The 23,865-nt window shown below is 43.5% G+C and overlaps 9 protein-coding genes and 2 non-coding genes across 11 annotated transcripts; 7 read left to right on the top strand and 4 right to left on the bottom strand.

Annotated features, from left to right (window-relative positions):
- Positions 1 to 1,288: 1,288 nt before the first annotated feature.
- Positions 1,289 to 2,919, top strand: FA14DRAFT_166778 (putative general amino acid permease; the record flags this gene model as incomplete). The annotated part of the gene is made up of 2 exons (XM_025500045.1): positions 1,289 to 1,316; positions 1,343 to 2,919. 2 exons carry the CDS (start codon positions 1,289 to 1,291, stop codon positions 2,917 to 2,919), a joined length of 1,605 nt encoding a protein of 534 aa, XP_025358008.1.
- A 1,403-nt stretch (positions 2,920 to 4,322) lies between these two features.
- On the top strand, positions 4,323 to 4,427 carry FA14DRAFT_t11. Its single transcript has one exon. It is a non-coding gene; the product is annotated as a tRNA-Asp (tRNA).
- Positions 4,428 to 4,505: 78 nt separating this feature from the next.
- Positions 4,506 to 4,610, top strand: FA14DRAFT_t12. The gene has a single exon. It is a non-coding gene; the product is annotated as a tRNA-Asp (tRNA).
- Positions 4,611 to 4,722: 112 nt separating this feature from the next.
- On the top strand, positions 4,723 to 6,739 carry FA14DRAFT_159629 (kinase-like protein). Its single transcript, XM_025498300.1, has 2 exons — positions 4,723 to 4,765; positions 4,873 to 6,739. The coding sequence occupies exon 2, from the start codon at positions 5,047 to 5,049 to the stop codon at positions 6,568 to 6,570; it is 1,524 nt and encodes a 507-aa protein (XP_025358007.1). The 5' UTR covers positions 4,723 to 4,765; positions 4,873 to 5,046; the 3' UTR covers positions 6,571 to 6,739.
- FA14DRAFT_187770 (uncharacterized protein) lies at positions 6,623 to 8,467 on the bottom strand (the record flags this gene model as incomplete). The annotated part of the gene is made up of 1 exon (XM_025501625.1): positions 6,623 to 8,467. The coding sequence occupies one exon, from the start codon at positions 8,465 to 8,467 to the stop codon at positions 6,623 to 6,625; it is 1,845 nt and encodes a 614-aa protein (XP_025358006.1).
- A 197-nt stretch (positions 8,468 to 8,664) lies between these two features.
- Positions 8,665 to 10,197, bottom strand: FA14DRAFT_166776 (26S protease regulatory subunit 7; the record flags this gene model as incomplete). The annotated part of the gene is made up of 1 exon (XM_025500044.1): positions 8,665 to 10,197. The coding sequence occupies one exon, from the start codon at positions 10,195 to 10,197 to the stop codon at positions 8,707 to 8,709; it is 1,491 nt and encodes a 496-aa protein (XP_025358005.1). The 3' UTR covers positions 8,665 to 8,706.
- Positions 10,198 to 10,498: 301 nt separating this feature from the next.
- On the top strand, positions 10,499 to 12,444 carry FA14DRAFT_142188 (putative TFP1p-H+-ATPase V1 domain 69 kd catalytic subunit, vacuolar; the record flags this gene model as incomplete). The annotated part of the gene is made up of 2 exons (XM_025497167.1): positions 10,499 to 10,573; positions 10,636 to 12,444. Exons 1-2 carry the CDS (start codon positions 10,535 to 10,537, stop codon positions 12,442 to 12,444), a joined length of 1,848 nt encoding a protein of 615 aa, XP_025358004.1. The 5' UTR covers positions 10,499 to 10,534.
- A 177-nt stretch (positions 12,445 to 12,621) lies between these two features.
- Positions 12,622 to 13,345, bottom strand: FA14DRAFT_159628 (UBC-like protein). Its single transcript, XM_025498299.1, has 5 exons — positions 13,037 to 13,345; positions 12,902 to 12,967; positions 12,791 to 12,832; positions 12,708 to 12,727; positions 12,622 to 12,640 (listed from the first exon to the last, which is right to left on the bottom strand). The coding sequence occupies exons 1-5, from the start codon at positions 13,233 to 13,235 to the stop codon at positions 12,626 to 12,628; spliced, it is 342 nt and encodes a 113-aa protein (XP_025358003.1). The 5' UTR covers positions 13,236 to 13,345; the 3' UTR covers positions 12,622 to 12,625.
- A 288-nt stretch (positions 13,346 to 13,633) lies between these two features.
- On the bottom strand, positions 13,634 to 15,781 carry FA14DRAFT_130525 (glycoside hydrolase). The gene is made up of 2 exons (XM_025496912.1): positions 15,329 to 15,781; positions 13,634 to 15,263 (listed from the first exon to the last, which is right to left on the bottom strand). Exons 1-2 carry the CDS (start codon positions 15,417 to 15,419, stop codon positions 13,756 to 13,758), a joined length of 1,599 nt encoding a protein of 532 aa, XP_025358002.1. The 5' UTR covers positions 15,420 to 15,781; the 3' UTR covers positions 13,634 to 13,755.
- Positions 15,782 to 16,487: 706 nt separating this feature from the next.
- Positions 16,488 to 19,136, top strand: FA14DRAFT_159626 (uncharacterized protein). Its single transcript, XM_025498298.1, has one exon. It carries the CDS (start codon positions 16,724 to 16,726, stop codon positions 19,061 to 19,063), a length of 2,340 nt encoding a protein of 779 aa, XP_025358001.1. The 5' UTR covers positions 16,488 to 16,723; the 3' UTR covers positions 19,064 to 19,136.
- A 237-nt stretch (positions 19,137 to 19,373) lies between these two features.
- Positions 19,374 to 22,907, top strand: FA14DRAFT_187764 (uncharacterized protein). Its single transcript, XM_025501624.1, has one exon. It carries the CDS (start codon positions 19,455 to 19,457, stop codon positions 22,770 to 22,772), a length of 3,318 nt encoding a protein of 1,105 aa, XP_025358000.1. The 5' UTR covers positions 19,374 to 19,454; the 3' UTR covers positions 22,773 to 22,907.
- Positions 22,908 to 23,865: the final 958 nt, after the last annotated feature.

The raw sequence follows: 23,865 nt of genomic DNA, 5'->3' as shown, positions 1-23,865 counted from the left end.
CCTAACTCTAGAAGTCGCGTAGGAGTTTGAAAAACACTGCTATTTAGCCTATTAGGAAGAGTTGATTTTAACGAGTGAGCTAAAATAATTGTGGCTTTTCATTTCCACGCGGTTTGTCCGATGATGAGAGTAAAGACGGCTTTTCATCCGTATAATGAAGATCTCGCTTAAGAGGAATAGATATGTATCATATCTTGGTATCTTGCTTTGATTTCCTCTGTCACGACATCTTCTTATCAGGAATATAGGGATGAAGATAAATGCGAATGATAAGAAAGTTTGACCATTGATATCACCTTAGATAGCTTATCTTTTGTTGAAATGACCTAGGCCGTTCCTGATAGAGGTAAACGGATAAATGTCCTAAATTTACCGGATAAGAAAAAAGAGTAAGGGATACAAAAACGGCGAGAATGGCGACTAAGGAACCTCCCCTTTCTTCTTTGTTCATGATAAGGGTTGAATCCCGTCCTCCGCCGGGAGAAGATTGCTTTACTGGGCTAGGCACGAGTATAAATTTACTGAAATGGGGCACTGCTTTCAAGCCACGCGGCGGGCTTTGCGCCTCACTTTTGAAGCCTTTACTCGAGCAGTGTGTGTACTCTGTCTGTCAAATCTATTCCATTATTCTGCAGACTGTGATTGTCTACGAATGGAAGCCTTACAAGGTTAGCGTATAACTCACTTTTTGACGGTCCAGACCCTCGTTTAAGATCCAGTGCATCACCTGTCTGAAACTGTTTTCTTCCAATAAGGTTGCGCACATAAATTGTTCTGGGCGGGGTAATTAGCGGCTATTTCAGCATGATAAACAAAGCCATACGCCGATGCAGGTAAAGTGCACTGTTTGATACATGTCAACTTGTCAAAATTGAGGGCGGCATGACATGTTCCTGAACATTTCCATAACCCTACCGCTCTTGAAAATGCAGGCGGTATGCTTATTGAAGGCGCCGTAGGGTTATGAAACAGTCCTCCTGTGCACCTTTTATCTTTTCATACCTTCATTTTCCCCTTTTTTGCATTTCGGATGGGCAATTGACCAGCATAAATGCTAAAGGGAACCGAAATGAAGTCGCATGTCAAGGCAGACGAGCAGTATGTATTCCGGCATAGAGCGTATAAGCAGTACACTCACTTTATCATCCTTCTTACTGATACGGGGTAAAGACAAAACGTATAAAGAGCATGCAAACCTATTTCCCCTTCCCCTCCCTCCTCTCCTTCAACTTGTATCCCTCTAATCGAGCATTTGCAAAAATGGATCGCAAGGATGATATCTACAAAAATGACTCGCCCGCTGACGAGCAGAAAGAGTACCTCGGCACACTCGAACGTCAAGAAAGCGAGATCAACGATTTGGGTCAAAAGAGAGGCGAACACTTGCAACATGCTCTTAAACCTCGCCATGTCGCGATGATTTCGATAGGCGGCGTCATTGGCACTGGGTTGTTCCTAGGCACGGCCAATTCATTGAAAAATGGTGGTCCAGTCGGTTTATGGTTGGGCTATATCGTCATGGGTTCAGTTTGTTTTGCCGTGATGCAATGTTTGGGTGAAGCCGTTTCTTATCTTCCTGTTCCTGGTGGTCATATTCGCTTGGCCGATCGTTTCGTTTCGCCTGCTATGGCTTTCGCTTTGGGATGGAATTACTGGTACAACTGGGTTATTGTCTTGCCTGCCGAATTATCTGCCGCCGCCGTCTTGATTTCTTACTGGGATCCTCACACTTCTCCTGCCGTCTACATTACTGTTTGTTTGGTCGTTGTCATAGCAATTAATTTGCTTGGCGTTCGTGTATACGGTGAAACGGAGTTCTGGTTCTGCTCTATCAAAGTTCTTACAATTGTCGGCCTAATCATCTTATCGTTCCTCATCGATGTTGGTGTCGGAGATCAAGGTGTTTTGGGTTTCCATTATTGGAAGCACCCTGGACCTTTTGCTCAATACAACGGCATTTCTGGATCTTTGGGTCGCTTCCTTGGTTTCTGGTCTGTTCTAATCAACGCCGCCTTCTCTTTCATCGGAACGGAAATTACCGGTATTGCCGCAGGCGAAGCGCGCAACCCACGCAAAACTGTTCCATCTGCAATTCGCAAAGTGTTCTGGCGAATTCTCTTGTTCTACATCTTGGGTACATTGGCCATCTCTGTTGTTTGTCCATCCGACGCACCCGATCTATCCTTCAAGGCCAAGACCGCCACCAAGTCACCTTTCGTCATCGCCATCAAAGCTGCCGGTATCAAGGGTCTACCATCCGTCATCAACGCTGCTTTACTGACCTCTGCGACAAGTGCCGCGAGCTCAGATTTATTCACTAGCAGTAGAGCTCTGTACTCATTGGCACTGAATGGTCAAGCACCACGTATCTTTGCTCGCACAAACAGATATGGATTGCCATATCTTTCCGTTATTGTCTCGATTTTGTTCAGTCTTTTGGCCTACATGTCCGTGAAGACTGGATCTGGAACTGCTTTCGGATACTTTGCCAATTTGACCTCCGTTTGTGGATTGGTTACTTGGTCCGTTATCGGTTGCTTGCACTTACGTTTCCGTACCGCAATGCAAGTTCAAGGTGTTTCCGCTGATGTTTTGCCATACAAAGCACCACTTTCCAAATGGTTTGGTGGAAAGTTCTTCTCCTACTATACAATCGGCTGGACTTTGTTGGTCATTCTGTTCTGTGATTGGAGTGTGTTCCTCAACGGCAATTGGAGCACATCGGACTTCATCACAAACTACTTCCCCGTTCCTTTCTTCGGAGTCTTGTATGCCTTTGCCGCATGGAGATGGGGAGGTAAATTCCGCAAAGCAGAAGAGATTGATTTGCACACTGGATTGCAAACAATCATCGACAATGAAGTCGAAGAACCCGTTCCAAAGAACTTGTGGGAGAAAGTCTGGGCTTTCCTCAGTTAATTATTTTTCTCTCACACACACTCAATCTCTCGGATGTATATATTCGTCACGGCTTTCCGTAATGGCAATCAAAATGATTCTCTATACAATCATATTTTGTGTGCTTTTAAGTTCTCTAAGATGCTTATAGGCATAAATAGTAATAAGGTTGAAATCCCCTACGTCCAAAGTGATGTGATGTAAGGACTACTTTTATAGGACCGATCGTGAAAAAGTGTGTGTTTACTTATATTAGCGAGCCAGCCAATCATCAGCGTTTGCTTCTGCTAACCCGACTGCTTTCCCTTACGTCTAAAGTGATGTGATGTAAGGACTACTTTTATTGGTCCGATCATTCTTTTCCTTATCGAGGCGCGGCTTCGATCAGCGTTAAAAGATAGAGGTAGCTTTTCCCTTTATACTTATTCGTCTTTTTTTCTTATATGACTTCACGCTTGATAAATATGATGTAAGAGCTATTCTTATTAGACTAGTTATTCTTATCTTTACTGAGCTGTGGTATCGACCAGTGTTAAAAGACAGAGGTGACTTTTCCTTTTATAGTGATACGAGAGTGTTTTTTATTAGACTGATCGTTCTTCTTATCTTTACTAAGTTAAAATAGTATAAAATACTAAAAGATTTTTACTCTATTTTTTTCCTTTCTTTAATAGATAATTATAATTCTTAATATAAGAGTATATAAGTAGCTCTCTTTATATTTTTTATCTTTTATCTATACTATTATATTTAAATATATTTTATTCTATATTTTTATAGTTATATAATATATCTAATTTATTTTAATTTAAATAAATTTTTAATATTAAATATAAAAAGATTATAGCTCTTATATATTTTAAAGATAATTTATTTATTTTTATTAATAATTAATTAATAGATATAATCTATTATAATAAATAAATAATAATTATTAATAAATATTATTATATTAATATTAATTATAATAAATAAAAGATTAAAATTAAATTCCTTTTAGTTAAAGATTATATATAATAAATATATAAAGATAATAAAGAAATAAAATTTATAATTATATTAAATAATTATAATAAAGTATTATTAAATAAATTAGATTTTAAATAACTTTTTATCTATAATTATTTATATTCTTCTTTCTTTCTAGCTTTATAAATTATAAATAATATCTTATCTATAGTTACCTATATTTTTCTTTCTTTTTATTTTTTTATCGATTCTTAATTCTATTCTCTTAATTCGATATTCTTAATTTTATATATATATTTATAAGATTCGAACAAGATAAAAAGTTATACTATAGGTCTAACCGTTAAGTTTTCTTAGTGATAGACTATCTAAAGATCTAGTATAGTATATAGTATAAAATATTAGCAGGTAAGAGTTATATATACAACTATGCCCAAGGATTTTCAGCAAGCGAGTTCCTCATAGTTTAGTGGCTATGACATATCCCTGTCAGGATTATCCTTCTAAGGGTAGTATCTCACGGTTCGGATAAGACCCGGGTTCAATTCCCGGTGAGGAAGTTTACTTTTTTTTTCTAAAATTAATAATTCACATTTGGTTTCAGATTTGTTTACCTGCCATGGCACCTTACAAGCGAGTTCTTCATAGTTTAGTGGCAATGACGTATCCTTGTCAGTATTATCCTTCCAAGGGTAGTATCTTACAGTTCGGATAAGACCCGGGTTCAATTCCCGGTGAGGAAGTACTTTTTTTTCTAAAAATTAATATTTTACATTTGGTTTGAGACGCGTCTACCTGGCGCATTATCTCTTAATTTAAGGTTATAATTTTAATTCTTCCTCTTTCATCCTGACACCATCACACATGAATCTGTCAGCAAGCCTTTCATTTTCCTCAGGTACGACCTTGCGACCTGTGCTGGATTGTCTATTTTTTGTTTTTACATGATACTCACCTTTTTCATCTTTCCTTCTTTGATCTAACTTCTGGTTTATGTCCTCTCAGCAACGTCATCGACATGCTCGGAGCAGATCTCCAGCGGGTGAGGGTAGCAGCAATGGGCGTCATGCAGTGAAGAGAGCGAGAGTAGAAGATAAGGAAGCGGAATATGATGATCCTTTCGACTTTCAGACAGATGATGATGAAGCAAGATTGATCGAAGAACGCAGAAAACGCCGAATGGCTATTGTCCAAAAGTACAAAACACAGGATGTTGCTGCTCCCATTCTGGAGGAATCAAAGGGCTCTGAATTAAAGCTGAAAGTTGATGACTATGTCACTCCTCCAGCGATGCAGTTCTCGAATAATGGTGGTATCGAGCTTGCTAAAAGCGAGAATGATGCTGGCTTGCTTGAACCGGAAAAACAGGGTATGTCAGCTGCTGAGTATAATCCTGACCTGGATCGTGCGCCGAACAAGGAGCATGTGCTGGAAGAAGAACAAGCAAGTGCATTTGACAATGCTGATGGCGATAGCGAGTATGAGGAGGTAGAGGTCGATGATGATGATGAGGTGGATGATATCTTCGCCCTGGGAGTTTCGGACGCACCGAAGACGAAGATCATCCGAGTGAAAAAGAATAGACCAAAAGTCCAAGAGGCCAAGCCAGCAAGCGAAACCACTGTCAAGGATCGCGATGTACCCGCCACACTTACGGACAACTGGGATGATGCAGAGGGATACTATCGTATCTCTCTAGGCGAGAAGATTGGTGAGGGTGGACGTTATCATGTGTTCGCCAATCTTGGTCGAGGTATGTTCAGTGCGGTAGTAAGGGCTCGTGACACACAACAGAACGACAAAGAGGTGGCAATCAAGGTGATCAGATCGCAGGAATCTATGTACAAAGCGGGAATGAAGGAAATCTCAATTCTGCAAAAGCTTGCGAACCTTGATCCCGATGATCGACGCCATCTCGTTCGCCTGCTTGGATATTTTGAACATCGAAATCATCTTTGCATGGTGTTTGAATCGCTCCATATGAATCTACGTGAAGTCGTTCGTCGGTTTGGCAATGATGTTGGATTGAATCTGAGAGCTGTGCGTGCTTATGCTCATCAAATATTTCTCGCTTTGGCTCTGATGCGTAAAGCTGAGATCATGCATGCAGATTTGAAGCCGGACAACATTCTGGTCAACGAGAGCAAAACTGCGATAAAGGTCTGTGATTTGGGTTCAGCATCTTCAATCAGTGAAATGGAGATCACGCCTTATTTGGTCAGTCGATTCTATCGTGCACCTGAAATCATTCTTGGGCTCCCATATGATTGTGCTTTGGACATGTGGTCGATCGGCTGTACTTTGTTCGAACTTTTCACCGGAAGGATCCTTTTTCCCGGCAAGAGCAATAATCACATGTTGATGCTCATGCAAGAGCTCAAAGGGAAGTTCACCACCAAACAGATCCGCAAAGGCCGCTTCAGTGGAATGCACTTTGATGATCAAAATGCGTTTATTAGCCGTGAACGGGATCGTGCAACGGGAAGTGATGTTCTGAAGAAGATTGCAAATTTCAACCCAGTCCAAGCTGGAACTGATCTGCGGTCTCGATTGTTACCTCCACAAGCTATCAAAGGGATGTCACAACATGATCTACGTTTGACAAATAGCTTCATCGATCTTTTGAGCAGAACGTTAGAGCTGGATCCTGCTAGACGCATCACACCTGTTCAAGCGTTACAGCATCCTCTCTTCAGCGGATGATATATTTATTTTCATACATTTGTACATTAAGCAATACAACACATTACAAGCACTATCTATCCATTGTTGCAGTCCGGTCCTCTGCTGCTATAATCTTACCTTGCGTAAAGGCAAGCCGAGCAACTCGTTTCGAAATGTTTGAGATACTGTAATCATTACCACGTGGAACAAAGAACATTCCTTGAGGAGCAATGGTGAATGTTGAATGATGAATTTGAACTTCTACGCATCCTTCGAGAACTGTAAAGGTGTAATAATTATCTTTGCTATTCTTCAACGGTTTTTTACCATCAACAAGTAAGAATAAAACACCCGTTGCCATGAAATCTTCCACCACAAACACCTTTTCGAAGCCAAACGTACATCCGACTGCCATTCTTGGTCGAACTTGATCGGATGTACAGGCAATCTGTTTATCAATTTCCGATTCGGTGAAAACATCATACACTTTTGCATGCGTTTCGGTGTCTTTATCCCAACCATCTTCGACATTTCGTGTAGGTTGAGTGGGATCCAATGCGGTTGATGGTGTGCTTGCTTTTCGAGTTGAACTCTTTCCCTCAATAGCCTTCTTCTTTGGCAGCTTTAATCCACTAAACGTTCCTTCTCCTTCAGCTCTAGGAATGCGAATGATCTCCTTCAAGACGGCAACGGGTGGAGCAACAGTCATCACACCATCTTCGAATGCATCGGCATCAATCGTGCTATCGCCAACACTGCCGCTTTGATCGGGATCTTCTCGGATCTTCGGTAAAGAAAGACGGCCAAATCTTGCACGTTCACCACGCCAATACTCCAGCGGCTTATATTTGTAACGAGAACTACGTCTGATTCCTTCTTCGGGTTCTTCTGAGCCTGCTATCCTGCGATGATGGGAAGATGGAATTTTTTCGATTAATGCACCATCCACAGCCTTGCTCTTTGTTTTGATCTGTTTTCGCGATTTGTTCGTTCCATCATCTTCATCGTCAGCATCAAGATATTTGCTTCTTTTCTTTGGTGCTGCTTTCCGTTTTGCAGGCTTGCTTGGACTTTTTACAGCAGATGTCTTGCTGTTCTTCTGCTTTGCAGGCTTGATCGGGCTCATCATAACAGACACATTGCTGCTCTTCTCAGAAAAAACGCTTTTACGAGGTCTGCTCTCCACGACGTCATCCGATAAATATTCAGGCTCATCGTATGCATCACTTAAAAGTGGAAGAGCAACGGGCGAAGAGGACATTGGAGGTTCACTGGCCATTCTCACAGAAGCTGGACTTTCCGTTTCAAGTCTTGAGCGTGATCGTTGAATCTGCATTGATCGTTCTGTCAAATCACTGATTGGCGGAGGACGCATAGGTGAAGATGACATTATTGGCATATCGTACTGCTCATCCTCATCGATGATGCTTTCACGAACCACACTCGAATGAAAGCCTGAATTCGGTCCCGATTCGATTGACATGTCACTTGCAGAGCGCGGCGAGCTCAACGTCATTTTCGACCTATTCAGAGACATGTTTTTCGTGGCAGTCACATCAGGATCCCGATTTTCATCGCCGTACTGCGGCTCATGATCGTAAGCAAAAGAAGATGATGAAGTGCCATAAGTGGTGGAATGCCTTTGCGTGACAGATTTGCGTAATGTTGTCCTTGGAGAAGGAGCTGTACTTTCTTGAATGATCATACTACTTCCACCCACATTGCTTTTTGTTGATGGTCTTGCAGATACTATACCTGATCGTCTTGAGCTGAGAATTGATTGACGGGAAGCTACAGTTGATATACTGTCATCTGACCCCATCAATGCCATCTTTCCAGCTTGAAAGTATGCTTCCAAATCATATGGATCTCCTGCCACTTGCATTCCCGTTCTTGGGCCAACTCCGGGCTCGTAAAACTTTCTTGCGTGCGACATTGTGTGCAAAATGATGGTGGGAATCAAAGGATGTGTGTGTGTGTGTGTGTGTGTTGTTGTTGTTGTTGTTAGTAGGTTCCGATTCTCCACCCGCGAGAACAACACTTTTAAAAGAATAAACAAGCAGCGCTGCGCGTCGGCGCGTAGAAGCTCACCCTTAGTGCCTGACACAGTAAACCTTAACACCATCATGCTTTGTTTGTATGCTATAAATTTTACTGATATGCAAATGATACATGTTAATTGTAGTTACTATATAGACCTGTCGAACTGAATTTCTGTCCAGCACGAACGACCTTTTCAACGGCTTCAAGGAAATCCTTCTCGGTTGCCATCTTACGACGGGCACGGATGGCAAACATTCCCGCTTCAGTTGCAACACTGCGTAATTCAGCACCAGTTGTGTTGGGACATAGACGTGCAATCAAATCGAAACGGATGTCCTTTTCAACGCTCATTGAGCGGGCATGGATGCGCAAGATGTGGGCACGACCTTCGTTGTCAGGCAAACCAAATTCAACTTTACGATCCAATCTTCCTGGACGTAAAAGAGCAGGATCCAGGGTATCAGGTCTGTTGGTAGCCATCAAAACCTTGATATTACCGCGGGGATCGAAACCATCAAGTTGATTGATCAATTCCAACATCGTTCTTTGCACTTCATTGTCTCCACCTGCACCATCATCAAAACGGGCACCACCAATGGCGTCTACTTCATCAAAGAAGATGATGCATGCCTTCTTTGTTCGTGCCATTTCAAACAATTCACGAACCATTCTTGCACCTTCACCAACATACTTTTGCACCAATTCAGATCCAATTACACGAATAAAGGTTGCATCTGTTCGATTGGCCACAGCTCTGGCACTGAGCGTCTTTCCTGTTCCTGGAGGTCCATAGAGCAAAACACCTTTTGGAGGATCGATACCCAAGTTGACAAACTTTTCCGGTGCTAGAAGTGGTGTTTCTACAACTTCACGCAGCTTCTCAATCTGTTCTTTGCATCCTCCCACATCTCCATATGTCACGTCAGGTTTCTCTTCAACCTGCATCATTGTCACACTCGGGTCAATCTTGGGCGGTAGAGGGATTTGGATTTGGTATTTTGTACGATCGACTCCCACTCTCATTCCTTCTTCGATATCTGTTGGAGCAACACGATCACCCAATCCGACAACGAACTTTGCAATCTGCTTCACGTTGATGACATACTTGTCTTCCTCTTCTGCATTTGCGCCTCCACCGAATGCTCTACTGAGACCGCCGAGACCACCCAAAGCGCCTGCTAGGCCACCTGTCCGATCACCTTCACCGTTGGCGCCTTCGCCTCCTCCTTCTGAAGAGCTTTCTGATCCACTTGCACCGTTCTGTTGTGCTTGTCCTTCCTGTCCGTTCTCTTTTGCTTTTCCAGAATCTGCTTTGATGATTTTTGTACATCGCGCCACTTGCAATGGTTGTTCTTGTGCCATTCTTTGACGATCGGCTGCCAAATCCCATAGATTTGGTGGTGCTAATCCTGTATCGCTCTCTTTTACTCCCATTCGTTCGTTCACACGTTTTTGCACTTCTTTCAATTCATTTTCGATCGATTTCAATCTTTGTGCATATGGTCCTTGTCCGTATGTTTTGAGGAGTTGGATATCTCCTTCATCTAGTGCCACAATCTTTTCTTCATCTTTTTGATCTTCATCTGCTTTCTTGTATTTCTCCCAATCAGCACGAGGTGGCATTTTTGTCTACTGTGATGGGGTTGTAGTTGTGATGGTTATAATGAAGTGGAATCCAATCCCATCATCAAAGTACGCTTCTCCTTCTCGAACGCGCGTCTACGCTTTCTGTCTGTGCGTCAGCTCTTATTATACCTCCATTTTGATATAATGCTGATATAAGCCCAAACCCAAGCCTATTGCTTATTGCGGGTAAAAAACGAAAGACAAGCGCGCAGCCCAGCGCACGACCCCCTCTTCCAGTCAAATGATTGCTGATAGGGGGGATTTGGCTCTCCACCATCCCTTCCCTATCTGTTTTTCCTTCGATTCTTCCCTAGACAGCGATAGAATAGACATCATGGCAGCAGTAGCAGCAAATCAGAAAGGTCTCTCAAAGGTAGGTACTTTCACAAAACTCTCTCATAGCGATATCGAGTTGACCCTCCCTTTCCCCTTTAGATGAGCGATGAGGAACGTGAGAACCGTATGGGTCGTGTATACGGTGTTTCAGGTCCAGTCGTGGTGGCAGAAAACATGATTGGTTCATCCATGTACGAACTTGTTCGTGTTGGTCATGATGATTTGGTCGGTGAAATCATTCGTGTTGATGCTGATAGGGTTACAATTCAAGTTTACGAAGAAACAAGTGGTGTTTCCGTCGGTGATCCAGTCATGGGAACTCGTCAACCACTCAGTGTGGAATTGGGTCCAGGATTGATGGAAAACATCTATGATGGCATTCAAAGACCATTGGAAGGTATTATGAAAAAGAGTGGTGGTATTTATATCCCCCGTGGTATCAATACTCAGGCTTTAAATCGTGAATTGCAATGGGACTTCAAACCTACTACCCTCAAAGTTGGAGATACGATCAGCGGTGGTGACATCTATGGTACCGTCTTCGAAAACACCTTGCTATCCGATCACAAGATCATGCTGCCACCTCGTGCACGCGGAAAGATCACCCATATCGCCGAAGAAGGAAGTTACACAGTGGATGACGTTGTTCTAGAAACCGAATTCGAAGGCAAAAAGACAAAGCATACAATGTGTGCCCTTTGGCCCGTTCGTGCGCCTCGTCCAGTTGCCGAAAAGTTAACAGCAGACACTCCTCTGTTGACTGGTCAACGTATTTTGGACTCCCTCTTCCCTTGCGTTCAAGGTGGTACGACTGCTATTCCAGGTGCTTTCGGATGCGGTAAGACTGTCATTAGTCAAGCTTTGTCCAAATACTCAAACTCAGATATCATCACATACGTTGGTTGCGGTGAAAGAGGAAACGAGATGGCCGAAGTGTTGGCAGAATTCCCCGAATTGACATTGCAAAGGGACGGAAAGGAAGAACCAATCATGAAACGTACAACATTGGTAGCAAACACATCCAACATGCCTGTCGCAGCTCGTGAAGCTTCCATTTATACCGGTATCACACTTTCAGAATATTTCCGTGATCAAGGTTACAACGTTGCCATGATGGCCGATTCCACTTCTCGTTGGGCAGAAGCATTGCGTGAAATTTCAGGTCGATTGGCCGAAATGCCTGCTGATTCAGGTTACCCGGCTTACCTCGGTTCCAAATTGGCCAGTTTCTACGAACGTGCAGGAAAGGTCACTTGTTTGGGTAGCCCAGAACGTCAAGGAAGTGTTTCTATCGTCGGTGCTGTCTCACCTCCAGGTGGTGATTTCTCTGATCCAGTCACAGCATCAACACTTGGTATCGTTGGTGCTTTCTGGGGTTTGGACAAGAAGTTGGCTCAAAGAAAGCATTTCCCTTCGGTCAATTGGGATGTGTCTTACTCCAAATACATCAGTGATTTGGAACCATTCTACGAATCAAATCACCCCGGTTTCACAGGCTTGCGTGCCACCGCCAAGTCCGTCTTGCAAAAAGACTCTGAATTGGCTGAAATTGTGCAATTGGTGGGAAAGAGTGCATTAGGAGAAAATGACAAGGTAACATTGGAAGTTGCACAAATTTTAAAGAATGACTTTTTGCAACAAAATGGTGTTTCAGATTATGATGCTTATTGTCCTCAATTCAAGACTTCTGGTATGTTGAGAAATATGGTTTTATTCCACGATAAAGCACAACAAGCTGCTACAAATGGTGCAACTTGGAGCAAGATCAAAGAACATTGCTCGGACGCCATTTACGGTTTAACTCAACAAAAGTTCTTGAACCCCAAAGATGGTGAAAAAGCAGTTACCGGTAAACTTGAAGAGCTAAGTCAACAAATCGAAGAGAGTTTCCAAAGTTTGGAAGATTGAGCTTTCAGTAGATATCTTTATATGCATATGTTTACCTCTTTTTATATATTTTCAAGCATGTTCCTCATACGTCAGTGATTGGATCGATACAATTAACAATTGTTTATGGTGACATTGAGTGAGATTAAGCGGGCTCTAAGGGGGACCTAGCCGGTAGAGTAAAGGGGTTGTTTGAGTGCTCTCATTTTGTGGCGTGCTGTATCGGGTAAGAATTTAAAAATTAGCAACATGACTAGAGCTTGCAGTGCGAAGAGATTGCTTACCTTTTTTGTATGTTCAGCGGCTGATTGAGGGAGGAGGTAGAAAAGTCAGTCTTGGCATGAAACGAATAAATCTCGATACATACCTAATTTATCAAATTGCGCTTTATCTTGTTGGTATATTTCAGCTGTTGATGCGAAAAGGTGAGATTGATTGATCAGTATGTTGGATATGAAGCACCTCCAACTCCACTCACCGATGCTAGCAACCAAGGCATCTTCGATGGCTGGCTCTAGTAGTAATTGTCGCATTGCCAGAAGCACTATAGGGAGGTGAAGATTGTGAGTCAGCTTGAGGAAATGGATATTTAAGAATGCCTTTGATTGCATACCTGTTGCCGTTTTTGTGCTAGGTTTCCATGCTTCTGATTTGAGTAATGCAACACACATATTACCTTCTGCATCAACGTTTGGATGATAGATTGGCGTTTGAAAGCGAATTTTTGGACCTTTGAATGGGTATTCAACCGGAAATTCAACCAACAAATTAAACGTTCCCGCAGCATAAGGTGTATTATCAGGACCTTTCATCTTTGCGATCCATTTGTATATATTTTCTTCATTTGTTTCAATTTCTATACCTTCGATTGGTTCTTTTGTTAAATCGCTTAACTCTTTTGCGATTCTTTTGGCACTTGCCATATTGGTGTGTATGTGTGATGGTAGTTAACGATTGGAGTTGATGAGAACAACCAACAAATTTGACTCGCTTTGCATATGTTCAAACAGGCACTTTTCCCCTTTTTCTCTGGTAGGGTGCCCCTACTCCCTTTCTCCACACTTACACACGCGCAGCGCATAGAAGTGCAGCCATACAAACACACACACACACACCAAATTATGTACACGCCTTCTAACCGAGAGGCGGCGCCGTGAAGTTCTGCAAATATGAACTTTTGCATCCCGATCGATCATAGCTCACGGTTAAAGCTTTAAAGTCCATAGCATTTCTCATCATCAGAATAAATACGTACATAAACAATGTCAAGAAAATTAAACAAGACCAGATAGGGCAGGTCGCAAATAGCAATACATTTAAAAGAGCATCTACTCAAGGATGCGAACAATCAGGTAACGTCAAACCAGCTTTGAGCGTTTTGTTGGAGTTGAACAGTCCCCAATAGGGCTCAACACCTCCATAGATGGCTTTCCAAGGCTCATCGAACATTTCAAAGAAGAAATATTTGGAAAATTGATCTCCTGCTGTAACATTTGCGTTTGCTTGACAAACATAAGTGCTCAAGAAAGTGTTTAATTCAGGAACTCCGGCAACGGCTGCTTGATAAGTCATTGCAGCCGTATCATTTGCACTTGTTGGCCATCCAGTTTCAGCAATGTACAATGGAGGCTTATTGGTTGCCAATAAAGCCGATGCAGGTTCTTGATTTGCTGTAAAAGACCAAACCCAACCGGCTGCTTGATCAACGGGTAATCCTCCAAACCATGCATGAACGTTTGCCATAACATAATCACTTCCTTGTCCTAATGATGTTGTTATCATACTGCCTGCGTCAGCAGTACCGACTGGAATCGTTTTGGTAAGATTGAGCGTTTTGAGAGCATCTCGCATTTGTTGCATCTTTGCCAACAATTGATCTTCCGGTCCACCGTTCAACAAATACTCATTTCCTACCGTCACTCCATCAACGTGATCAGGACCATGTTTCTTGATCGCGGCAATGACTTCACTCATTTGACGGTTCCATGTCGTATTACTGGGATCATCAGCAGGTTGCGGAACCCATGCAGCCAAATAAACAGTCATGTTCACCTTTGTTACATCAATAGCTTGCAAAACGTATTCGGGAACATTGCAATCTGCACCGTATGTTCTGACCCTGGTTGTCAATTGTGACATCAACTGAATATCTTCAATCACTGCGTCTTGACTATCGCCACAAGCAGGATATTGTGCATTCAAAGGTGTATAACACATTCCATAGAAGCTTTGATGTAGGTTTGGATCTTTGCTGAACTGACTGGGATCGTTTCCATTTTCTTGGACTACTCCCAAAGCTCCGTCAGTGGAAGATTTCTTGTGCATGCTCACTCCGATTGCAACACCCGCAATCACGGCTATCAGAACAATTGCACCTATGATCCATGCCCATTTACGTTTTCCACTGAAACATCCTCTGGATCCCGCTGCTCCTGCTTCCCCAGCTCCATATGCATAGGGATTTCCTTGTGCTTCCTTTCTGGCCATATATCTTTCTCGGGCTGCCACAGCAGGTGACATTCCACCACGTTCTACCGCTCCACCTCCCAAGAAAGCTTGATCGTCAGCAGTATTATTGTATGTATCATCACCTAAGCCATATTCGCTCTTGTTACCAAAGCTATACGAAGGATGCATGGGTAATTGTCCTGATGATGATGGATGATCATAAATTCCCGCAGAAGCAAAGCTATGAGAGTTGGCCATATTGTTGAAATCTTGACTTTGAGAAGGTGAGAAATGATCTTGTCCGGTTGTTGTGGCTAAATTGAAGCCAGAGGAAGAAGGTGAATGACCGCCTTGATTGTATAGGCCTGATAATCGATGAGGAGGTGGTATTCCTGATAGAGAAGGGGGGACGGTAAGAATTGGTAGAAATGATGGTGAGAAAGTCAAATGAACTCACCTCCAATATCGTCAAAATAATCAATTGTATCCGTATCCACCATTGCCAAAGGCCTACGTTCGTCTGTTTGAAAAGATCCGCGAGCACTCATGATGTACTGGAGTAAAATGCCAAGGAAGGCTAATGAACGGCGACTAAAAAAGTATGAAGTAAGAGGAGAATACCCGAATAGGGCAGATAGATATACCTTTGACGTGAGCTCCTTACAGAGAAAGGATCCAAGATGATGGTGAAGGTTGTAGTGATAAACGAGGAGGAGGAGAGTGTAAGAAGTACGGTTGCCGATAAATGCAAGTGGGACCGTATGCGTTTGAGCCAATGTTTAGACTTTGATGCATGGAATGGACCTCTTGTCCATCACAATGCTGTTCAGAAGCATTTCTACTCTCTTTGTGTGTGTGTGTGTTTGTTCCATTTTCTTCCTCAGGGGCTCCTCTCGAATGATGATTAGGGGTAAACGCGTTAAGCAGCAAGCAGCTTTTGCATTTGTGCAACACTGGTGCAGTAGCCGCCGTATCGCACAGGTTTAAACTTTCGCCTAAATAAAAAAAGTGTTGTTCTTATGCAGCGCAAATACACTGCCTCGGAGAAAAAGCCGATTTGAAGCCAAGGAAGAGATGCACTGCTGCTGCTGCTACTGCAACATGCAAAATGACTTGAAACGCGTATTGTGTAAGATTGAGGTACGTTCTACCCTAATTCGTACTTTTTGCCAAGACCATCTCATACATACACTTCCGGCTGTGCTAAAATTAAACCAACAAAAGCAAAGGAGATCCGGCGTCTTTTCATCATGCATTTCATATGAATAGAAATGAACAACGTCTATTTTCGGATTCTATCAGGGACATAGAAGGATGCCTTCCACATAGAATAGGTGCATGATCGATTAAGGTTCATATTATATGACTGGAGAGCTGATCGCGTGATCATATCTTGAAAATGAATTGAAAAGCACTAAATTGAGTTTCATTCGTTATGAATTTCATCAATTCATACAGATCCACCATCTTGATCAATTCATGAATATTGAATATTAATTCCTCCCAATTGGATACGCACACGTGACACTACACGACCAACGCGCTAATCTTTTTTGACTGTCTATAAAAGTGTTATTCGTACAAACGGAGAGAGTTTATTTGACGCGCCTGCTTGAGAGAAATGCAAAGATGAACAAACGCGAGCGAATGAATCAAACCCACGCTCTGAGTGTTGTATTGTATTGATTGTGTTGGATGGATTCTTAACTGTTCTCATCAACCATTCATGGCGATTACAAGGTGAATATTGGGACAAAAGAAGGACTCGAATCACACAAGCAAGCAAGCCAAAGGCTGTCTATACTCTCCTCTCTCCTTCATTGAATGGCGCTTATCGTTTAGTCATCTAATTATGGCACCTGCCACAAGGAGGAGTAGCGGATTCGGATCGCATGCAAACAGTCCATCCAACCTAGATCACATACTAGAACATTTCAATCAATTCAAACGGAAGCATATCACACAAAATCGAGATATTATCAAAACAAATGCGTTAGCACAACTACGCATCAAAGAGCTGGAAGAGAAAGTGTTGGGACTAGAAGCAGAAAAGACACAGATCGAATTAGAAAGACATCGAATGAAAGCAAGATTGGAAAGAGCCGAAAAAGCAGTAATTTGCATCAGACAAGGATGGCAGTTGATCGGCGCAGGAATGACTGCCGTTGCTTCGATTGATGGATTCGAAAAAGTTACAGAACAACAACAAGCAGTAACACCTTCATCTGCTTTGCTTGCTTTGCAACAACATCAACAAAAATCGCACATTCGACCAAGTACACGGGTAGTCCTCGATCCTAACGCTCTGCCTGGAGGCGTTGCACGAAATGTTGCAAGACCACCTGAGGCTGATCTTGCAGATTTAGCTGAAGAAGAGAGCATGGAGTTGGAGGAGCAACAACAGGTTGAGAACGTGTATGTCTCAGACGCACAGTTCGAAAATCAAGGTCAGATAACATTAGAGGAGCCAGAAGTTGGTGACGATCGGGATTCCGATAATGGCGAATTGGGCGATCCAGTCAGCTTTGCAGGGGATGGAGAAGATACAGTACGATTACAGACTGATCTAAACGATACGATACCCCACATTCACGAAGAGATCTTCAGACAGGAAAATAATACACCTCTCACTCAATCAAATCTCGAAACAGAACAACAATCCAACTACCACCTTGATTTACCTGGCTCGACAAATGGTCAAAGAGACCGCGTGATTCAACGTATGACCAGCATGGACAGCTTGAGCTCGTTTGCGGATGATGAAGAGATTGAGCTTTCAACGGATGATGAGGGAGGACACATTCCCATCCCAAATCGAGCACCTACACCTGTAAGCAATGGCTCTACAAGATCGCAAAATGGAACAGTACGAACCAAAACACCACGAAAGCGGAAAACGCCAAGCTCTCCTGAAGATGCTCGAGGCCCGTTGAGTTCGATTTCAGCCTCTTCTTCTACGACGGATTTGCATCAGCAAGACACTATCAGCGCATCTCAGAGTGAAGCGGAAATGGATGAGGAGAACAGTAGTTCCTCCTCAAACGGAACAAGAGCATCACGTAGAAGTTCTGTGCGGGATAGAAAATCCGTCAATTATGCTTTGCCAAAGTTGAACACAAAGATGCGTAAACCTGATCCTGTTGATTTAATTCCTGCGATTGGAAGTCAAAGAAAGAAGAGACAAGGATCAATGCAGGCAGGATTGAACGGTGATGAAATAAGTGAGATGAATGGTGAGAATTCTGAACAAGAAGAAGAGCCGAAAAGGCGAATGCTAAAAGGAAAAAACGAAGCGGCAAGTACGGGAAATTTGAGAGAAATACGCAAATTGCATCAAGAAAAGGCACAAAACGATGAATCACTTTCGCCAAATCGCGAGCAAGACAAACAAGAAGATCAATCAGAGATGGAGACCTCCACTGAGAAGACCATACCCAACCAAGACGAACGGCAACAGTCAGATTCCCCACGCAGAAGATCTTCGCGACAATCGTTGGGAAGGCGATCATCCTCAAGTATGACTAGCGAGAATGGAGGTACAACGACCAATCAACAAAAATCGGAAGAAGGGCGAAGTGCAAGAGACAGAAGTTCAAGTCCAGAAGATCGCAAAGTTATTCAAGGAAAAGATAATCAGGCCGCCGACTATACCCTGCCAGGCATGCAAAAGTCAAGGCAATCGGCATCGAAATTATCAAGTTCAACGAATGGAACATCAACACCTAAATGGCGATCGATGAGCGGAGGAATGAGTAGTGCATCTTCACAATCGTTAGGGCCTAGTGGAACGCCTATCCCTAAACCTACCATTAGAACTGGACAGCAAGGAACGATCAAAGCGTTGAACAAAGCGGCAGGTAGAATACAAAAGCCAATATCTTCCGTTTCTGGACTTTCGAATGGAAATGGGAATCCTATTCAACAACAACAACAACAAAAGCGGGTAGTAGCACCTTTTGCAAACGGAGCTAGAGCAACATCGGATACCCAGTCTCAATCAAGGATTTTAGGTGCATCTGCTAAAGCCAATAGTACGGCCAGGAGCGTTTCGGGATCTTCTGCGACTTCATCTTCTTCATCTTCAGCCACTGGACCTTCTTCTCAGTCAACGGCAGGTGATCCCACCAAACGGAACAGCTTGCATGCTGCTATGACATGGCATGATGTTTCATCTGCATCTCAACAGAATTGAGGGTGGTGAGATTTTTTAACTTGTTGTCTAATTTGCCATAAATACGCTTCTTTCATTGTTGTATTCGAAATTGTTTGCATATTTGCTTTCCCTTTCAGTTATTTTTTGGAGTGTCACAATCTTTGCATCATCTTTTCCAAGTGTGACCTTCTCACCTTCTTCTTCACAGAAGTACATTAAAGTGTCGGCGCCGTAAACAAACAAACGCCAAAAGACACAACACGTCTGTCTGTCTGCATGTGTTCTTTATACGCGTTAAATATCACGTCAAGCTTTAAGCATTTAGTGTTCCTGTTCCATACAATTACCTCCTCATCAAGAGGAGATATCATGAGCCAAGGTTGGCAATAGGTGCTGCTGATATGCAAGTATTTCATATGATAATCTCAACATGCTGAGAAGGTCTGCAAGAGCTGCCGTGCCACGATTGGTAGAGGATTCACCCGTCCCGTTAACGAGTGAAGGCTCTAATACGAAATCGAGGAGCTCAGTCAGGAAAGGCAAACAAAGGCAAATTGATATCAGTCCACTGGCAGACAGCTCTTCTTCCTCTTTGGCCAACTCAGACGCAGAAGAAGAACACAGCTCTGAAGGAAGTAGTACAAGACGTTCTACTCGAACGCCTGCTCCTAGAAGGTCAAATGGATCACCAGTACTTCTCACAAGCGACAATCATTCCTCAAGGAGCTTGAATCATCATAAACCCTCTTCTACCACCTCTCGCTTGCCTCTAACAAAGAGACCGAGCGCGATGAGAGGTGGACAGAGAGATAGTACAACAGGCAACCATGGTAGCATGGTAAGTGTGGATGACGGATACAATAGTGATTCGTCTGTTGAATTCGTTTCCGCCACCTATGCGACACAGCCACCACCAAGTAACAGCAACCGAAATGCTTCTAAAGGGTCAGGAAATACAGCTTCGGTCAAGACCGAAAACTTGAAACGACTTGTTCTTCCCGATATGCGTCCTATTATCCTAACATCGAATCGAACGGCAACGGGCAACGTTGGAAATGTTGTTCCTGGTGGACCGGACTGGCTTCCTTCACCACCACTTTCACAACGTCAGCAGTCGGAGGAAGCTATACAAGCTCCCGCTTCTGTTTCCCGGGCTTCTTCTTTGAACCTGTCTTCCAGTCATTCTGCTGCTTCATCCCCGAGTGCATCTGCCTCTATCCAAGAATATGCAACTGCTAGAGTGACACAAGCAGAGCCAATCACTGTTCAATCGTTCACACAGGGTAATGCAGCATTGACACGAACGCCCTCAGGTAGACCCAAACCAAGACCAAGCGCAGCGGCAATCGCTAGCAGCCTCAATTCTGCGTCAAAGAGCCGCCCGTTTGCAAGTCAACCTTCCACAAGACCAAAGCCACGACCTAGCGCCGAAGCGATCGTTGCTAGTACGCAATCACGGCAACGGTCAGTGGCTGCTTCTGCCTCAAACGCTGAAGCGGCGGCTGCATCTGCCACGGCACCTGCATTGGATCACGCAAATGCTGAAAAAAGTCAGCCTTTGGCAATGCCCAAAGACAGTGTTGCTCTTCAAGAACATGCCAGCGCTGGTTCTACCTCAGATGCACAGGAAGATGAGACTGCACCACCATCAACAATGCAACTTCGCCCACGCAAAACGAAACGAAAGAGAGCGGCAAGTGTGATAAGTATTGATGATTCACCAAGTCCAACTCCACCGGCTAAAAGGCAGAATGCTGCTCAAGAAGTACAGGTGGAGCAATCGAGCTTGCCTGAAAGCAGATCAAAGACCCCGATACCAGCACAAGACCAAGAAACCGCTGTACCAAAGAGGGGAAAAGGTCGTCCAAGAAAGAATCCAAATGCAGAACCTTCTGCTGCTACCAAGAAGAAGCCCCCAAAGCCAACTGTGCGCAAGAAAACATCGTCGAAACGCAACAAGAACAGGCTGCCAGCGCTGGCGATGTTAGAAAGAGAGCAAATTTTCTCTACAGCTCCATCACCTCGTCAATCTCCCGAAGCACCGCCTTCACCAGCGATTCCCCCTCCTCCACGTAGGCATCGTAGAAGATCACTGACACCGGTAGAGCAAGAAGAACAGGAGATCCCGCTTTTCTTTGGAGATGAAGTACCTTTACTCTCAAGAAGTAATTCACAGGCAGCTTCGAGTCAGTATACCGTGCGGCCAACACAATCGCAGCGTCCTAAAGCCAGACCACGCCAACGGGATTGGGAAGAAGAACCGGAATCATATTACCAGACTGCACCTGTTGCAACCGAAAGTTCTCACGGCGAACAGGATGTGAGAAACACACCCCTTTCCGATCCTAAGCATAATCAAATAGCTGCTGAACAAGATCAGGAACGCACATTCCGGCCAACACAATCACAGCGGCCTAAAGCCAGACCACGCCAACGAGATTGGGAAGATGAACCGGAAACATATTTCCAGACTGCACCTCTTACATACGAAAGTTCTCACGGCGAACAAGATATGAGAAGTGTGTCCCTTTCCGGTTCCGAACGTAATCAAGATGATGTTGAAGATCAGGATGATGCTGAAGATCAGGACGCGAGGGATATTACGCTTTCCGGTTCCGAGCATATTCAGGAGAGTGGTGAGGATCGAGATGCGAGAGACGTAGAGCAAGAACAGAGGAAGGATTCGGATGCAGAGGATATTCAAGATATGGCAGATGTGACAATGACAGAAGAGCATGGCCAGGATAGTCAGGCTGTTGCATCAAGTAAAGAGCAAGTGCTGGAAGCACTGGCAGAGCGAGCAAGAAGCAACACACCAGCTCCCACGGCCGAGCAAGCAATACACGATCACGAAGAGCGATCGTCCTCATCTTCACCTCCGCATTCATCTTCACCACCCTCGTCAACATCATCGTACGAATCTGCTCTGGAGACACAAAGGAGATCGCACGAGCGTCGTGAAGCTCAAAAAGATGCTGTACCAGAAGACGCACTAGGACGATTGTTGCAACCCGTTGAAACAAGAGAAGCCGCTCAATCAGAACAACGACTTTTCAGTAACGAACCCGACGGAAGACCTTTAAGAATTCTTGTTCCATTGGCGATCAGCGAGCGAGACCTGATTGTAGATATGATTCGGTCAAATGGAGCACGTGTTTGCAATCGGGTAGAGGAATGTGATGTGGTGATCGTTGATGAAGAGCTGTTGCAATCACAAAACAACACAGTTTTAACCGTCATTCGACAAGCTACAAGACAAAAGACTCAGAAATCAATCTTACGTAAAGCATGGCTGGTGGATAGTGTCGAAGCGGGAAAAGCTGTAGATCGGGCAGATGCAAAGTATGCACTTTCAACGGCACAGATTGATTCGATCAAAGCTCGACCTGCTGCTCGTTTATTCAATTCGGTGCCGAGGCAAAATGCTGAGACTTTGGCTTTGATGCGTCCGGTGCCTGGGATTGGCGGACGAACTCGAATCGATTTTACTGAAGTGGATGCAGTGCAGATTATACATCATTTGGCCATCACCAAGGAAGCATGGGATGGTACTTTATGTGCAAAGGAGTTGCAAAACCGTTTCAAGAAACATACCTGGATGTCATACCAATCTCATATTAGAGACAATTTGAACAAAAACAAACATTACGGTGATCGGGCGAGAGATTATCAAAAGAAGATCGGGCAAGAGAAACAAATTTTGGAGCGTCGTAAGATGCATGCCGAATTGAATGGCCCGAAGGATTAATTATTGATTGTACCTGTAGAAAGATGTAAGATTACCTCACACACTCCGATCGAATTTCCATAGTCATGTATATACCCCTTCAATAAGATCGAGGATCAAAAGTTAGGCCACTTTGATGTTAATTAGCGAGCAAGGAACAATTGGGAATGGGAAATGCATTCCCACATTCGAGACCCTGATGTTTGTTATGCCCGAAGAGTTGTTCTGACACCATCACGAGACAGCGTGAATCAGTCTGAATATGGAAAGTGCAGGCACTCTCATCTATGCAAGCGAGACAAGCTTATATTCATATTGATGTTCGACTTTCTATTCTAGGTTGACGAAGGAGGATTGAATTGTCGGCAGATGATTAATAAGTGTGCCTCAAATCATCATTCGAGCAATGTACTATACGTGACGCTAAGGGTTAAAAGATGCTAACTTATTCGGGTAACGCGTAAAGAGAAACGAAACATCTCCCCGCGAATATATCGATTCAACCCTTTACGCTAAAAATCTTTTTCTGGTTCTTAGCGTATTGGTAAAAGATCTACGGCGAATTTCTTCAACATCATCCAACCTCAAAGATTGCTTGTGTATAATCTAATGATGATCACAAAACTACACTAATGGCACTCAATCTCTGTTCCTCCATCTTCCCGATCAAGCAATTGTTTGTCAATCAGCGCTAATCATTCTTCACTGCATCGATCATGTTGGCCGAACTGACAGAATTGCCTTGAGCAGTAAGTGAATGCATCTCTTGGTCTGCTTAAATGATGATGGAGTACATACGATCAGTCTCATCCTATTGAGAAACAGGGTGCCGAAGTTGATGGAAAGTCTCACGGAAAGATGAAAATAGTCAACAAATCTGACTTGAATATATGCATACAGGTCTGGTGCGAAGGGAGGATGGAACGATAAAATTGGTGTCAATCTACTCAGTCATTTTCGTCAAGTATAAGAAGCAAGCAGCTGTTCTCCAACTTCTTCCTTCTTTTCCTCCAGGTTGCTGCGCTACCCATTTCCTAATTCTCTCCCGTCCGTGGCGGTTTGATCCCTTTATTGTTCCTTCGTTCACATTCACCTTCATTTTCAACAACTCTTT

This window comes from Meira miltonrushii (assembly GCF_003144205.1).
Source record: "Meira miltonrushii strain MCA 3882 unplaced genomic scaffold FA14scaffold_1, whole genome shotgun sequence".
Taxonomy (NCBI): domain Eukaryota; kingdom Fungi; phylum Basidiomycota; class Exobasidiomycetes; order Exobasidiales; family Brachybasidiaceae; genus Meira; species Meira miltonrushii.
The sequence above is the reverse complement of the archived record's forward strand: the minus strand, read 5'-3'. Positions and strand labels throughout refer to the sequence as shown.

Bases quoted from the DNA above. Each gene is read 5' to 3' on its own strand.
- FA14DRAFT_159629 (XM_025498300.1), top strand. From the start codon at position 5,047: ATGGCTATTGTCCAAAAGTACAAAACACAGGATGTTGCTGCTCCCATT.
- FA14DRAFT_159628 (XM_025498299.1), bottom strand. From the start codon at position 13,235: ATGAAAGGTCCTGATAATACACCTTATGCTGCGGGAACGTTTAATTTG. The intron at 12,968-13,036 runs GTATGCAATCAA...ACCTCCCTATAG, and splicing joins TAGCACAAAAACGGCAACAG to TGCTTCTGGCAATGCGACAA. The intron at 12,833-12,901 runs GTGAGTGGAGTT...TCGCATCAACAG, and splicing joins TGCCTTGGTTGCTAGCATCG to CTGAAATATACCAACAAGAT.
- FA14DRAFT_130525 (XM_025496912.1), bottom strand. From the start codon at position 15,419: ATGAGTGCTCGCGGATCTTTTCAAACAGACGAACGTAGGCCTTTGGCA. The intron at 15,264-15,328 runs GTGAGTTCATTT...CTTCTCTATCAG, and splicing joins TTATTTTGACGATATTGGAG to GAATACCACCTCCTCATCGA.
- FA14DRAFT_159626 (XM_025498298.1), top strand. From the start codon at position 16,724: ATGGCACCTGCCACAAGGAGGAGTAGCGGATTCGGATCGCATGCAAAC.
- FA14DRAFT_187764 (XM_025501624.1), top strand. From the start codon at position 19,455: ATGCTGAGAAGGTCTGCAAGAGCTGCCGTGCCACGATTGGTAGAGGAT.